This window comes from Phaethon lepturus, unplaced genomic scaffold, assembly GCF_000687285.1.
Source record: "Phaethon lepturus isolate BGI_N335 unplaced genomic scaffold, ASM68728v1 scaffold38106, whole genome shotgun sequence".
In the NCBI taxonomy this organism is placed as follows: Eukaryota; Metazoa; Chordata; class Aves; order Phaethontiformes; family Phaethontidae; genus Phaethon; species Phaethon lepturus.
Genome location: NW_010546239.1, coordinates 1 through 15,504, shown reverse-complemented (window position 1 = coordinate 15,504; position 15,504 = coordinate 1). Strand labels below are relative to the sequence as shown.

Here is a 15,504-nt window from a genome sequence, read left to right as displayed (position 1 = left end):
CCAGATGGAGGCTCCTCTGCTTCCAGGCTGTGCCCTGGAGCGGAGGCGTGGAGTGACTCTAGCTTTCCCTGTCCTCTTCCTCCCTAGAGAGAGGGATGTGGCCTTCTCTGTGCCCAGAGGCAAGCAGCAGCAGGGCGGGTGGGTGCTGGAGGGGGGTATTTTGTGGAGCCCAACAACAGGACAGAGCAAGGTGACAGATTGGTAGCTTCTGCTGTGAAGTTGCATGGGTTTGTGGAAGCACAAGTAAGACCTGTGAGGATATAGGGCTGTTGTCTTTCACCTCCCTTGATTAATGGAGTTGATTAAACTGGATTATTGTGCATTTAGGTTTGATTTGGGGAGTTTATGGAAGATTATTTTTTTTTCCCCAAACACACTCTAAATTTAGTGTCCTAGCTATTTTTTCCTTAGTTGAGTATCCTCTTTTTTTAATTCATGATATAATAACTTGTATACGTTTTTGTAACGTGCCAGTGTAATGTGCTCTGGAGCAGGGAGAAGAGCAGGAGAGAGAAAAAGGCTATGCAGTTATTACGTGCTTTGTTTCTTTTATTATTTCTTTTCCAAAAAGCCACCAAATTGAAAAATGCGCTGGTAAAGTGGGTTTAAATTGAGAGCATTTGCATCTGTCCTCCCACGCAAGCATTAGAAGTCTTGTTTTTGCTGCACAAATGCTTATATTTCAAAGTCAGCATCAAAGTTCCTCAGGCTAAGTGAGGAGATGATTTAGCACATTTTCCTGATTGCAGCTTGTTGTGATTGTGTCTTTCTTTGAATAGTTATTTTGCCTCCCTGTTTCTTTTGGTGTTTCCCAAAATAGTTCTTCCAGGCAAATGCTATAATTCTTATCCTAACTCGTGCACAGTAGCGAGTGTCCTGCTCGTACCTGTTTTTACCTGCTTCTGGCAAGAAGATTGCATGTCTATCCCTTTTGAAAGGTATCTACAAGCCAAAATGAAATGCCTCTACTACTCACTTGGAATAAAATGCAGTTTAACACCGTATACCACATTTTTGTTGATTTTTGGGGGAAGTAGTGCCAAAGTGACTAGGACAGCTTTCCTGAAGCTAGTTGTACTCAGAATCCTGATATGCAAAGGTGAGGACTTTTTAGCCCAGCTGGCGACAATTAAGTGATGTGATCACAGCGTCTTTCACTTCTTTCTTGGCCAGGCTGAATTGTGCAGTGGTGTGGCTAGTAATCTGTTCTCTCTTAAAAAAAAAAAAAAATTCCCCCTCTTGGTGGCACCCGTGACAGCATGTGCGTGTGTGTTATTTGCATATGTTAAAACAAGAATATAGTTTTGCTGTCTGAGCCATTGGAGCCTGAGGCTTTGGGAAGTGCACTGGATGTCATGAGGCTCTTAGGGTTGCCAAGGGAGCCAGAGTTAAGCTCTGGAACTTGGGATTCATAATTATAAGTGTCAGCCTGTGCAGCATGGCTGCTGGAAAATGATTGGTAAATCTGTACTGAACTGGTTTAAAAAAAAAAAAAATGCTGTGGGGAGTCCCTGAGGCCTGCAGAGAAACCATTCATGGTTTAATGTACTTTTTCCTGCCATACAGTTAAGCTAACATAGTGCTTAAATGCCTCACAATGATGAAAGTCTGCTGTAAAGCTGCTAAGGTTCAATTTTGAGGGAAAGGGAAATAATTTGGCGAAGTGAGAAGTATTTTATAACTGCAGCAAATATCTAATGTGGAGCGCATTTATGCTGTCACAGATTCCCTACAGAACCATCCAGAAATGTGACTGAAGCTCTGCCAGGAAGAGCTGTATCCCTCTAAAGTTTGCTGGGAAGTTTTTGGTATCATAGGTTGGGAGTAAATAAAGGAATATATTTAAATAGATAAACTCATCTTAAGTACATTAAATTACCCAGATAGTAAAACTTTAATTTGAGTTGTAGTGGGTGATACATTATGAAATATTAGGTGTGCATATTATGATAGTCTGAAGTTTCTTTCTGTTTGTATTACTGAAGTATCCTAGAAGCTGTCTGCTGGTTAGAAGACTTGGGTGGGCTTTTTTTTTGTTAATCTCACTGTTGTACACTTCATTCTACCTGCCTGAAAAGAAAGAACTCCTCAGTCAAGTTTGCCTTTGCATCCCAAACTGTATTTTTAGGTCTTTCTTCTGGCTGTAATACGACAGTAGCACAAATACCTGGTATTTTGTTCAGAGCCTTAGCTTAATAGATCCATAAGCAAGTTGATGTTTTTCCCTGGTTCTTTTAAATTTTGTTGTCTCTCTGTTATATATGGATTCTAAGCTGTATAATCATTACTTCCAAAGGCTGATTGTAATCATTATTTCCCCCCTTTCTGCACTCACCTCAGGCATTTGGCATTGGGAATAGGCCAAGGGAAGTGAAAGGGGATTGCGAGCAGCACCAAAACAGCAAAGGGAAACCTAGGAATTGCATGAAGGCTTCTAGAGTTTTTGGTCTGCTGTGGAAATTACTTTTGATGATGTCTCTGTGACCGTTAAGGCAGGAAGATTTTTTTTTCACCTTGTATTAAATTTGGTCATTGCTTCTGTGTTGACTTCTAACAATGCTTATGGCTCGCATGTATTGATTATATGCTTAACTCTCTTGTAAGCAAGCGATACCCAGAAGTGCAGGGTGAAAATCATTTGGCACAGCTACTATCCTGACTTGTTATATAACCAGCATGCTTATTTCTTATGCTTATTTCCATGTAATCTTTATTTAAATAAATATGATATCTTCAGAGCCTTTTGACTTCATCCTTATAATGCACTTTAACACTTTGATGTTGTCTGTCTCTTCAGGGATGATTCTGTCCCAGAGGATAATATTTGGAGGGGTATCCTCTCTGTGATTTTCTTCTTTCTAATCATCAGTGTTCTAGCTTTTCCTAATGGTGAGTAAGGTTTATACTGTTTATAATTCACTTTTTGTAACATGTGAATTTCTCTTTATTGCCACTATATTTATTTTGGTTTTTATTAAAGTATCACTTTCAAATGTATTTCTTTGCTTTTTGAATTCCTTTATGTTAAGGAACAGTCTAAAAATGGGTTGCAGTCATACTGAGCAGAGATAATGGTAAAATGCAGGTTATTTATAGCTTGTCTGTATCTAACAAAGAAGTCATGTTTTCAAAATCAGTGTGTCTATTTGCAGGTGCACAGTTGCAGCTCAGATTGCTAAGTAATGATGCTGGTAGATCCTTAAATAAAGTTTAAAAGGAGTCTGCCTCGGTGTGTTTTAACAGAAGTGGCATTCTACAAATTCTCAGATGTATAACACCTTATGTAAATCAGCTTACCAGAAACTAGTGATAAATAGAAATTATCTAAGTCACATTGCAATGTAAAATCACAGTTGCTCAGTAGAATTTTAAGTTGGACAACAGTTTTGGTAATTGTGTGAGGAGCAGAAAGAGCAAAAAGGTAAAACCCATTGTATGACACTTAATTCTGTGGTGGAAGTGTTGTCTTCCTGGTTGTTTTTGATTTTTATTTGTTTTTTTGATTTTAATTTCTGTATTTTTAATTTTTACTTATGCTGTCAGCAAGAGCATAATTCTTGGGTCAAGTCTAAACTGTCTCAGAATTGTCAGTGTTCAGGAAAAAAACAGTGATTGTGCTCGGCGTGGGTTTGTAGTTCAGAGTTGGGATGTATTTTTCTCGTATTTTAAAAAGCATTAATCCTTACTTTTTACAAAGCACTGCCTGAAAAACTGGGTTCCAGATTAAAATGAACTTTATGCATACAGTGGAGAAAGAGCAGTCTACAGGTTGTGCTGAAAATATTTGTTCAGCCACTTCTTGGTACCTAAAAGTATGATTCATGTTTCGAGGTCTTCTAGTTTCACTAGACTTACCTTCTCTGCTTTTCACATTAAATGAGGGGGTTTTAATCTAATAAAGTCAGTTTAATCACTGGCTCTAAAGTAAGTAATATTGGCACTGGTAAAGAGCATAGGTATCTTACTTCTTGTCAGGTATATGATATTCAGTTTGGAAGTTTTAGGAGGCCTGTTTGCTAACATTTCATGGTCATTTGAAGGCTAAGCACCATGTTTCTTTGCTAACACACAGAAATGTGTATTTGATGACTTCATTGGGAGCAAGCCACATGTGGGCTGTGGTCTAGAAACCAGATCAAGAGATCCTCAGGTGACACCTGAGATACAGTGTCTGCTGAGCAAACGGCATATTACTGCTCTGGAAACAACTCCATAAAAATAATTGAAAATTTTGGCTACACCCTACTAATTGTCAGTCTCGTTTTCCTCTCTGTAACCTTTTTTTTCTTCCTGAACATAGAGCCCCAACATTTGGGTATATCGCATAGTTTGGTGGAGAACTGTTCATGCTTATGCCAAATCTGCATATGAGATATACTCGAAAGTAGATTATGTGGTTCTTATTGATGTGCCTTCTAATAGGGTTTTTGTTTACTGTCCACAGGGCCCTTTACACGTCCCCATCCTGCAATATGGAGAATGGTTTTTGGTAGGTTTAAGTTGAGTTTCTGACTTTTTCAGTCCTTCTGCAGGACTGTTCATTTTAACTTTCAGATGAATGGAATTGTCATGAAACATAATTGTGCATCAAACTTATGTGAATGTCTTCCACTTCTGAGTAGTTGCGTATAGACTGTTCTTAATTACATTTGTGAATGTCATTGTAGCATTGTAGTTACTCTGTATTGGGATGGTGTAAATTAAATCACCAGAAAGGGATGATTCATTCTGATGCTCTGTTTTAAACCTGTTTTGTGTTTGTGCTTCCTAATCTCCTTCCCCCACACCCTTTCTACTGCCATCTCTTCCCACTCCAAAAAGGTTTGGGTTTTTTATAGCTACTGCATATACTATCTAACTTCTAGTAGGGTGCTGCTTTTCATTATTGGCTAATTATGCTATTACTTTATATGTTTATTAAATTGTATTGTTGTATAGCTTGACATACATTTATTAATATTCTTAACGCGTATATATTCATATTCTTAACTTATAATTTCAGCAAAAAATACCTGTAAATATTAGTTGCATTCATAGTTTGGAAAATAATTCTATTAACTACAGAACTTACTGAGTGATATCCTGCTACTTAAACATCTGAATTACATGGCAAAAACATAAGGAATTTTATTTTGAAATAATTCAGGGTTCACAGAGTATATCCTAGACTTTGAGCACATTTGCAGAGAATTAGGCATATTTGCTTTAAATCTGATCTGTGTCTTTTTAAGGGGACTGAATATTTCTTTCTCCCTCCACCATACATAGCTAAAAATAAGTAGCCTCCCAAAGTAGCTGATTACTCATCTGTTGACTTTGAGAGGATACTGCTGATTAGATAGTACTTGTTAAAGAATCCTGTTCCTTGTGAAGTTTGGGAAACACAGGTCCTGCTGCTTGTTTCAGGTTTCAGCAAATGAAAATTAAAAAGTCATTCTCAATGTTGATACTGTCAGAGCTTGACGCCCTGTACTTTTGGGAGAAGGCTGCATGCAAAATCAAGAACATTTTTCACTGTGTAATTCTGCTGCTTCTGGCATTGCATATTTAGCCATGCTTTTGAGTCTCCAACCTGTTCAGTAGATGACAGGCAGGAGTAGTGTGTTCTCAACATTTCAGGATGCACCATGGCCTGCAAGGCTGTACTACTTGTAGTAGTTTGTTATCTGTTTACCTGGTGTGTTTTTAGGATGTACTGCAGAGGACAGTAGATATACTTTCTGTTCATGTGTCTGTACTTAAACAGAAGTCATTCGCTAGTGTACAGTGAGGATTAGTAACACATGAGTTCTGGTTGTAGTTTAAAATATCTTTTTAGAATTGCTATAGCTTATTTTGGATGGCAGATACTAAGTTTATTCACATTAATTTTTCTACCTTCCATGACATTGCTGCAGGACACAAGTAAGTTTGAGTGCTAGACTATGGAAATGGTGTTAGTATTTAATGCTTCTTCCACATGTGGTCTTAGGTATCTGTGAACTTGTGAATAATGTAAAGATATGCTCCAAACAGCAGCTTCATCTACCCACAGATCTACACCTAGGACTTCTTACAAGTCTTTCTTTTAAAAAAAAAAAAATCCATATTCAGACATTGGGAGGAGAGAGGGAATAGTCCCAACTGCAGTAGTGTTTCATAATTTATAATGGTGTGAAAACAAATCATAATAATCTTTATCTTTAAAAGCTTCAAACAGCAAATACTCCGGCTCACAAAAGTAACTCAAGCATGCATTAGTTTATAACAACTCTTTATTGCCAGCATAGCTCAAAATTGCCAGGTGGGATTATTAAATTGATCTTCGTGTTGAAATCTGCGTATAGGCTTAGGGACCTGCATTAGTGAGAGCAAGAATATTTAAAGCAAAGGGACAGAGCTAATCCAATCCTGGGATCCTAATGTATTTCTTACTAAAAAGCTTCCTGATCACAAGGTTGTGATCACAACTTCTGTCTAAACTGATTGGACTAATTTTGTTTTGATTGAGGTCATGCAGTTGAGCACATAGCCTATCACTTGAAACAGGAGGTGATATGAAGGGCTGAGTGGTCAGAGATTACTATCTGACTTGTGTCTCTTAAGTTTTTTTGCATGTAGCCACTGTATGTAGAAAACTCACTTGTGCAAACTGGGCATGTATAGAGCAACAATTTCAAAGTAGCTTTTTGGACTCTGTGTCCCAAAGAGTTTTGTGAGTGAACATGATTTTAAAGCTGAGTCTTTTTGCAGGTCTCAGTGTGCTCTATTTTCTGTTCCTGGTGTTCGTGCTCTTCCTTAACTTTGAGCAGGTAAAAGCAGTGATGTACTGGCTGGATCCTAATCTTCGATATGCCACAAGGGAAGCAGATATTATGGTATGTATCCATGGCACTTTATTGGACATTTTGGATATACTTTAGGCATGTTTTACATGAGTGAGAAGAGGTAAATCTGAATTTGCTGGCATGAGCAGTGCAAGTTTGTGCCTATACTTGACAGAGTCAACGAGCCATTTGTATCACCTGCTATTTCTTTACAATGAAATATCTCATTTTTTTCTAATGCAGATATTCAGGTGAGTGTGCAGTCGGGAGTGTGAGATATGCCTGCACTGGGGCGGCTTTGGATTCCTTTAAATAATAGATATGAGCCTGGATACTGAAAATAGACTTAGCAAGGTCGTATCTAAATGAGGCCTGTATGGTGTGTATCCCCCAGATCAGTTTTTTTGATGCCACAATGCTGGACTCAAAGAATTTTACTTTATTGCTCTGAGCTTAGTACATGACAGGCATGCTACTGAGTATGTGGAAATCCAGGTACAGCAGCCACAGGGCTCTGCTGCCTTCCAGTTGCCCAGCTAAGCACTGTTGCTGTTACCATTGGGAAATTACTTCCATAGGCCAATGTCTGGAACGGCATAGAAAGACAGGCTTGTTCTTCTGCCTGTTGAGCAGCTTGCAAAGAGTTTTCAATACAGAAAACATTCCCCTTCAGGTGAGGACACTAGCACAGATAGTTGAGATAGTAAAAGGAGGCCTGGGAGAAGTATGTGAGGTATGTTGGGAGGCAGGCAGAAGAGTATGTGAGCAGCTGAGCACCAAGCAGAAGAGGGTTATTGCATGGAGAGGCAACAGTTGCTGGTCTTGTCCCCTTCACTATCACATCAAATTACTGCCCACCACCTGACCAGTGTGCTTCCTTGCCCTTGGGTTTGCACATCTGCGTATCATGGTCACCTGCTGTATAGTAGGTGCTGTTGTCGGACTCAAGCCTCAAGAGTGAGGAAATACACTGAATTTGGCAAATAGCAATTTACTGCATGTGGAAACTACTGCACAGCACCTAATCAGCAGTGAATGCAAACTCCTGCCCTGTAGCGCATAAGAGGTAATGGAAATCTTTACAGTGCAGTAAGCTTACATTAGTTGACTGATAGTGAGGGCTGCATACAGACTCCTTACCTGGAAAACTCTGGATGATTCAGGTGTTGCACCTCAGCTGATCAGCAGTACGTGTTGTGCAACTCCAGCATCCAGAGTAGGGCTGTGACTTTCTGTTCTGCAGGAGATGTGTGGTGGTGGTGAGGTGTGGGCAGTCTGCTGTTAGGGTGGTGGGAGGACACATTGCTAAATGTGAGCATGAGCATGGGGGTGTGTGATGTTGCTGAGCAACAAAAGGGAGCTGAGATGAGGAGTCTGTTAGTAAGTCAAATTCACCTGGCTCTCCTGTCATTAAGTTAGAAATAAATAGATTCAAGTCAGGGGAGGACTAGTATTACTACTGGCACAGAACCATAGTACAGCAGATTCCCTGACTGTAGTAGCAGTCAGCAGAAACTACTCTGTACTACTTTGCAATTCTGATACTGTCACTTGGAGTAAATTTTTGAAGTGCAACTATAATGAAGGCTGCAGCTTGGTCTCTTGCACAGGGCTGGCAAAGTTGATTGAGTATAAAAGAAAGTTCAACACATTTCACTGTATGACTGTCAGAGCTACAGCTGGAAAAATGAGGTAGAGGGGGAAAAAGCCGCACTAAAACTAAAAGCAAAAAAGCAAGTGCCCTGTAAAAAGGCTTATGTCTGGAGTAACCTCATTGTGTTCACTCATCATAGAATTTCAGGTATAATGGTGTAGCTAGGAGCCTGCACCTTCCATTGTGCATTTAGAGCTTCTTGTGCTGGCAAATGAGCCAGTTTCAGAGCTCTCTGGGTATGTGCACTAATGCTGCAGCTTTGCCATCCTTAGGACAGGTGGTGCACCTTTCTCTGAATGACCAGCAGCACTGGCACGTGCGAGAAGCAATACCATGCTTTCACTTAGGGAGCACCAGCAGTAAGGGTTACTTATGGTTTCATAGCGGGACTTAACTGCCTCTTGATAGAAATATTTGTGTGAAATTGTGCATTCTTTTCTTTATGGAGACCAGGATTTAAATCCTTCTATGCCATCCCCTTTTCAACTTGGTTGGTTCATTTGTGCAGGCTTAGCAATAGTTCTGACCTGAAAGAAAATCTTTTTAATTCAGCAGCACTGAGCAGTGCTGTGTCGTCACCTGCAGGTGGCAATGTATATTTTGGAGTGTTGGAGAGCAGAGATTTTTTTAAATGTGTGCTTCCAGTTGGTAATAGTTCAGTTTGTGCTCAGTGATGAGACAGAACTTGACAGATGCAGCCTTTTGATGGCATACAGATTTTTTTTGTTGTTGAGCAATGATCTCTATCACTTGCTATACAACATGATGAGAGAACACATTTCCTTTGCTATTGATTACTAGGATATTAATTAATATTCTTACGGAATCTGCAACTCATCTGTGACAGAACAGTTGCAAGTTACCTTTGATTTTTTTTTTTTTAATTCAGCCCTGTGACTGAAGTTTCTCAGTATGAATGTGTTCTGGGAAGTTGCTTTCATGAGGAAAATAAGACACGAAGGATACTCAAAAGAATGAGTATTATTGAGATGAGTAACATAACATCACAAACTAGGGAGGATTAGCCACTGATGGGCCATACCTGAACAGACAGCATGAAAATGGGGAAAGGTGGTTGTTTTAAATCAAGACCTCAAAGAAAAGCAAATAACTACTTTCTGGAGTATTATTTGCTGGTTTGATTGTTATTGATTTTATTGCTCCTGCTGTTCTTCTGTCATGTAAGAAATACATGCCTCTTCAGGCACCAAGGTCTATTCTGTCTCCCTTTAAATTAGAGCTGTACTGTGATGACACTGAGTCTTAATACTGAAAGTTTTCCTGCAGAGTTTAGGAGGACAAGAAAGCAGAATAATGCATATTTTAATATCCTTATAATTTCAGGCTTGTCGTGCTGGATAGAAAGAAGTTTCTTATTATAGTGTTTCTGAAGTTGCCTGTTCATTGAGGTTTCTTGTTGTTGGTTTGTGTTTTTTTTTTTTTATTAACAGGAGTATGCTGTGAACTGTCATGTTATCACCTGGGAGAGAATCCTCAGCCACTTTGATATATTTGCTTTTGGGCATTTCTGGGGCTGGGCTATGAAGGCTTTGCTGATCCGCAGCTATGGGCTGTGCTGGACTATTAGCATCACCTGGGAGCTCACTGAGGTAGGCCACTCATTTATCTTAGTTATAAGCAAATGTATGAGACTTGAATTGTTCTTCGGGGAAAGTGTGAATGTTACTAGAAGGATGACTCACTAGTTCTTAGTATAGATGTACATTTTAAGCCTTATAAACCAGACACTGAGCAATTTGTGCAGTTGCATTAATGGACACCAGCAAGCTAGGGTTTAGGTAAGTGACTTTACTACTACTTGAATAGGAGGGAAGCCTAGGCCAGCCTATTGATGCCATCCACAGTTTGTTTTTCTGCTCTTATGGGAGTTAACGCTCATGCTACTTCAGATGTTGACTAATATTCCCTGATTCAGGCAATTCTTCTCCTTTTTCACCTTGCAATATCTGTGATCTACTGTCATTCCCTTAAAAAAGCCCTTTTGTTAAATCATACCCCAAAAGCCTAGTTCATTCATGTTCACTGACATAAAAATGTGATGATTTTTTTTTTTTTTAACTAGACCTGAATCTAAGCTAGTTAACATGCAATGTAGTCCCCTGCTCCATGGTTTGGAAGACTACTGACTTCTTTTTGTTACACAGCTTTACCACAGTTCTCCCAGGCACGTGCTTAAGTCATTGACTGTTGGCACTTTCAAATTCTATTTTGGATTAAAAGTACAGATACTTAACTTGATTCAGTCAGCTGACTGTTGGTTGGACTGCTGGTCTTTATTGTTAGATCTATTTTAAGAATTCAAGCTGATTAATTGGTACTTTAAATATTTTCATTTGCATGTAACGTAGAGCTTGATTGGTAGAATATGTGTCATCTAAAATCCAAGTATGCATTTCTATAAAAATGAGTTTAATGTCATTATATTCTTTGATTGGACAATTCAAAGCAAACGAGGAAAAATCCAAGTTCTATCAGCTTTTGGGACAGCATAATCTAACCTGTTACACTTAAAATACCTGAAACACCTGAATTTAGTCTTTAAAATCATAGTTTTCTGTAGAGCTTACTGTCTTGAGAATGCTTGACTCATCTGACAAGGCATTTATAATTCAGAAATGTAGATAAGGGTTTAGTTGTCTAGAATTAAACTTCTGTGTTTGAAAATACTGGTCCCATGAGTTCCTTTGCAAAACATGTTTTTGCTCTGTGACATTGAAGGATATGCTGTTTTCTAAGGTATTTTGAAACCCCTTAAATTTGGCATTTCACAAGTATCCATCCACAAAAAACAACTTTGCTGGTTATTGTAGTATTTTTTTTCCTCTGGAAAAGAATAAATTTGTATTTGTTTCACAAGCACTCTTATCACTCAGTTGATCATCACACAAGCATCATTTTCAATTTTGACACCACATAGGGTGTTTAGTATTCCCTGTTGTTGAAAGGCAGATTACTGGAACAGACAATGTGTTGGGTAAAGTTCAACATATAGGTAGGTTATCACCACTCAAATGGATTTTTAACGAATTCATTAATTCAATGAGAGTCATTAGAAACCTACAGAAGTTATCAGGGCAGTTACATAGGGATTTAGATGTGCATCTCCTATTAGCATTAATGGATTTCAGCTGGCTACCCATTCTGAAATGGAACACTTGTCTCATGCTCTGTACTATTGGATTAAAGTTGGGATGCAGGCAGACCTTGGTCTCATTCTGAGAAAACAGCTAGCACGTTAGAGATGGTCTGACTAACACCTGTGCTCTAGTTTTTGCTGCCGTAACATCTGGTGTCTTTGGCCAGATTATTGCAGACTGAGATTTGTAGCCTAGCACCCTTCTCATCTTAATTTAAAACATTAAAGAGAAACTAGCAGGATAATGAGCAACATTGTATAGTTTGGGTCCTGAAGAGAAGTTCAAGTTTTCTTTTCTACGGGTTGAAATTCCCATAGCCTTGTCAAAGGAAAACAAGTTGATTTGATATACTTTCGAAAGAGTTTTCAAAGGAACTGTCATTGTCAGTATCAGTCATTGTAATTTATTATAAAAGGACCAGTATTCATTCTTGCAGTATACAGGAAACATTCTTCTTGCTCCTTTTCCCACATCTGACTTTTTTCAATATTTTATTTATATATTTGATAACAAAAGATACCTTATTACAAAATCATACCAATAATCTTTCACAGAAAACAGTGTATGTACATTAACTGACAAAAGTTGTACTGGTTTTGTGGAGGTAAGAATATTATTTAGTTTGCTATGTGTTTTCTTAAGCACCTCCTTGAGTATTCCAAAGCGACTGCGTAACACATGGCTGTCTTGATTTCTGGTCCACAGCTAACTTTTTCAGTCTATTTTTTGGGTTGCTGTGGTCTTTCTTGTAGAATAGAGAATACAATTATTTTCTCTTAAATAAGAGTGAGAGCCACTGAATCCATTTCTAGCTCTCAGTAAATTATGTTTATATCTTGCCTTAACTCTTGCCAGTTGTCCTATCAAAAGTGTAGACTCACCAAATGTATCTGTAAATACATAAATGCCTTACTAATGCCTCACAGTGGTCTTTAGTTAAGTTGAGGATTTGGAAAGAAACAGATCACTTCAGAGGTAAATGATTTGTACACTTCCCAGGGAAAGGCTTTAAGGGGCTGAATATGTTCTGATATATCCAGATGGTATGAGCTGTTCAGTCTGATGTTGGTTTGTTTCTGGCCTATTTTCCAGTATCTTCGTTGTAAACGTACCTTCATCATTAGTGCTTACCGGAGACCAAGTAGGAAGGGGGAGTAGAATATCCTCTTAACTTCTTGAGCTGTTCTGGATCAAGTATAGCAGCAAAACTTGTAGTATCTGAAATATTGGTGAACTCTTAATCTTTTTACAGTCACTAAATTTCCTGAAAATAATAAATGTAAGAATGAGTTTTGAAATAGAACAAGTATTAAGTCCTGAACTCCAACATGCTTTAGTACTGACAATTTTTACAAATGCATCAATTCTACTTACTGCATCTTGTTGGTGGTTTAGAAAACATGCTTCTTAAAACTGTTTAGCAAAAATAAAACAAAGGTTCTGTCCAGTTTTATTTTTTAAAGCACAAAACACCTTCCTTCCTCCAGGAAATGCAGTAGTTTTGCTTGTTTCATGCATTTCTATGAATGTTCTGTGTATCATCTTTGAGATGCCAAGAGCTGCATGACATCCTTATATATAGCATAGTCCCAACAGGGAACAGTGAAAAGGAAAGCTCTGATGTCTTGTGTGGTTCTATCCAAGGCCTTCTGAAGATCATGGAAGGATGCCCATCAAATTTCAGTGATTGCGGCTCATGTCCTTGAAATATGACATACTGAAAAGCAGATTTTTGAATGTGTACTTAGAAAGTGAATTTGTGTGAATTCTGTGCTGTTCCTCACCCAGAATCTTTTTGCTGTATTCTGTAGCTCTTCTTCATGCACCTTCTGCCTAATTTTGCTGAATGCTGGTGGGATCAAGTCATTTTGGACATCCTGCTTTGTAACGGGGGTGGCATCTGGTTGGGCATGGTAGTTTGTCGTTTCTTGGAGATGAGGACCTATCACTGGGCAAGCTTCAAGTAGGTCTAAATTAAAGCTTGATAACCGTTATGTTTGATGTTATAATATTAAATTAATTTCCTTAGGCTGTTGACCTTCTTTGCATATGTAAAACGCATGTGGTATAGAAATAGCATACAATCTGCATGTGCTAACAATGCTGTAAATTTATTTTAAATTTTAAAAGTCCATCTTGTAGTAATGCTGCTGTACAGCATATATTTGTAAATATGATGATGTATATATAATTTTCCTTTGCAATCTAAGTTACAAGCCTTGATGACAAATTAAAATATAAAGTAGTAAATCCATTTACATTTTCAGTTTATTTTATACAGTTTAAACTTTGAAGAAGGCAGTGAACAAAACTAATTGTAGTTGTTTTCTCATTATACAATGTTTTTAAATTAGATTTGGCCTCAGCTTGATGAGGCATTAGTGTGGCAATCTGTCAGCACTGGTTGCAATTGCAGAAGAGGAATCAGGCTGATTGTACCTGTGCTGTGAATTGCCTTACCCCATTGCTGACCCTCTAAAATAAATGGAATAATTGCAAAATAAAATAGCATTTGTTGTGTAAAAGGGCAACAGCTTGTGGCCTAGTAAGTATCAGTTCCTAGCTGTCCAGGTACGGTTTCTACCGTAGTATTTTGCCCCTCTCCTGCCTTTTTCCCTGCCAGTTGGTGGCAAGCCTGGTTATCTGCACATTACTGGTGTAGGTATAGGTGAAACAGGATCAAGTACAATGAATTGCCAAATTGCCTTGAGAGATGGAAAAGGAGCTCAAATCTTGACTTTTGGATTTGTACCCTACGTGAACTTCTGTGCTGTTTTCTTTTCTTACTCAGAAATTTAAGTGCTTTGAGGACCATCCAGCCTTCAGTCTCAATTCAATTTTCCTGCATTTCAGTTCAGGAGGAACAATGAGCGTTATAGAGTTGATGGTCCCTCTGTTTTTAGAGAGTTCACTGAAAGTTAAAACAACAGAATATCTATAGCAGGACTAGTCTGTACTGTCTTTGTGGAATAATTTTTCCTCACATTCTTTTAAATGCATGACTAGATTTTTTTGAGACCTTTAATATGAAGAGGAGCTGCATAGAATGAGAAGCTTTTGCTTGTGCCCTTTCGTTTTCTTTTTTTTTTATTGAATAAACATGAAACTAAAGATTAGAAGGTTCCCTGTTACCTAAGATCCCACTAGTGCCCACTAAAAGAACACAAGTATCAGGAATATCAAATCTGAATCTCTGTTTTTGTCCAGAAGGGCCAGAAAAATAACAGGGTGAAAACTGACTTCTAGCCCTGTTAGTCCTCCTTCAGAAAAGGAAACTGCCCTGTCCTTTGGATGCTGTTCCTGATCTGAATTAATGTTATCAAAAGCAAGAACCAGTAACACATATGTCAAATGAACCTCCATTCGCATCCCCTTTCAAAAGGGAATTTAAAAGCCTTCTAGCTTTTAAGAGTGTTATCGCATCTCTCCAGAAGATTTGCATGCATCTAATATCAGAACAGCAGGGGTTGTAGATGCAGTATTTTCAAACCTGTGGAGCCAGCCCTTTATACAGTTAATGAATAATGAATCTGACAGATTCTTGAAGTATGGGTGTCAGTGAGCTCTAGAACAAGGAGGCTGTGGAGAAGAGCAGTGGCAGCATACACTAAGAAGAAATATCCTCTAGATTTTCCAAGGAGGGTGCAGAATTGCAATCCATGTTTCTTTCCTTCATGGAGAGAATGATAGATTATGTTTTGTAGTTAGTCACTGACTGAGGATAGAGGAGGCTGGGCTTTCATAGCAGAATGCACCCTGACTGAAGTGCTTAATACATATGTTTCTTAATTCACCCTTGCCTGGTACACAGTTGTGTCTGTGAAGATCTTTGCAGTCCAGCAAAAAAGTGTGATTGTTCTGAAACATTAGTAACATGGCTATTGCC

At 38.5% G+C, this 15,504-nt stretch overlaps 1 protein-coding gene across 1 annotated transcript; it reads left to right on the top strand.

The window, feature by feature from the left end:
- Positions 1–2,796: 2,796 nt before the first annotated feature.
- On the top strand, positions 2,797–13,581 carry LOC104622447 (phosphatidylserine synthase 1-like; the record flags this gene model as incomplete). The annotated part of the gene is made up of 5 exons (XM_010289235.1): positions 2,797–2,889; positions 4,445–4,489; positions 6,733–6,857; positions 9,912–10,070; positions 13,430–13,581. Coding segments are annotated over exons 2-5 (446 nt in total), but the record flags the coding sequence as incomplete, so codon positions are not given.
- Positions 13,582–15,504: the final 1,923 nt, after the last annotated feature.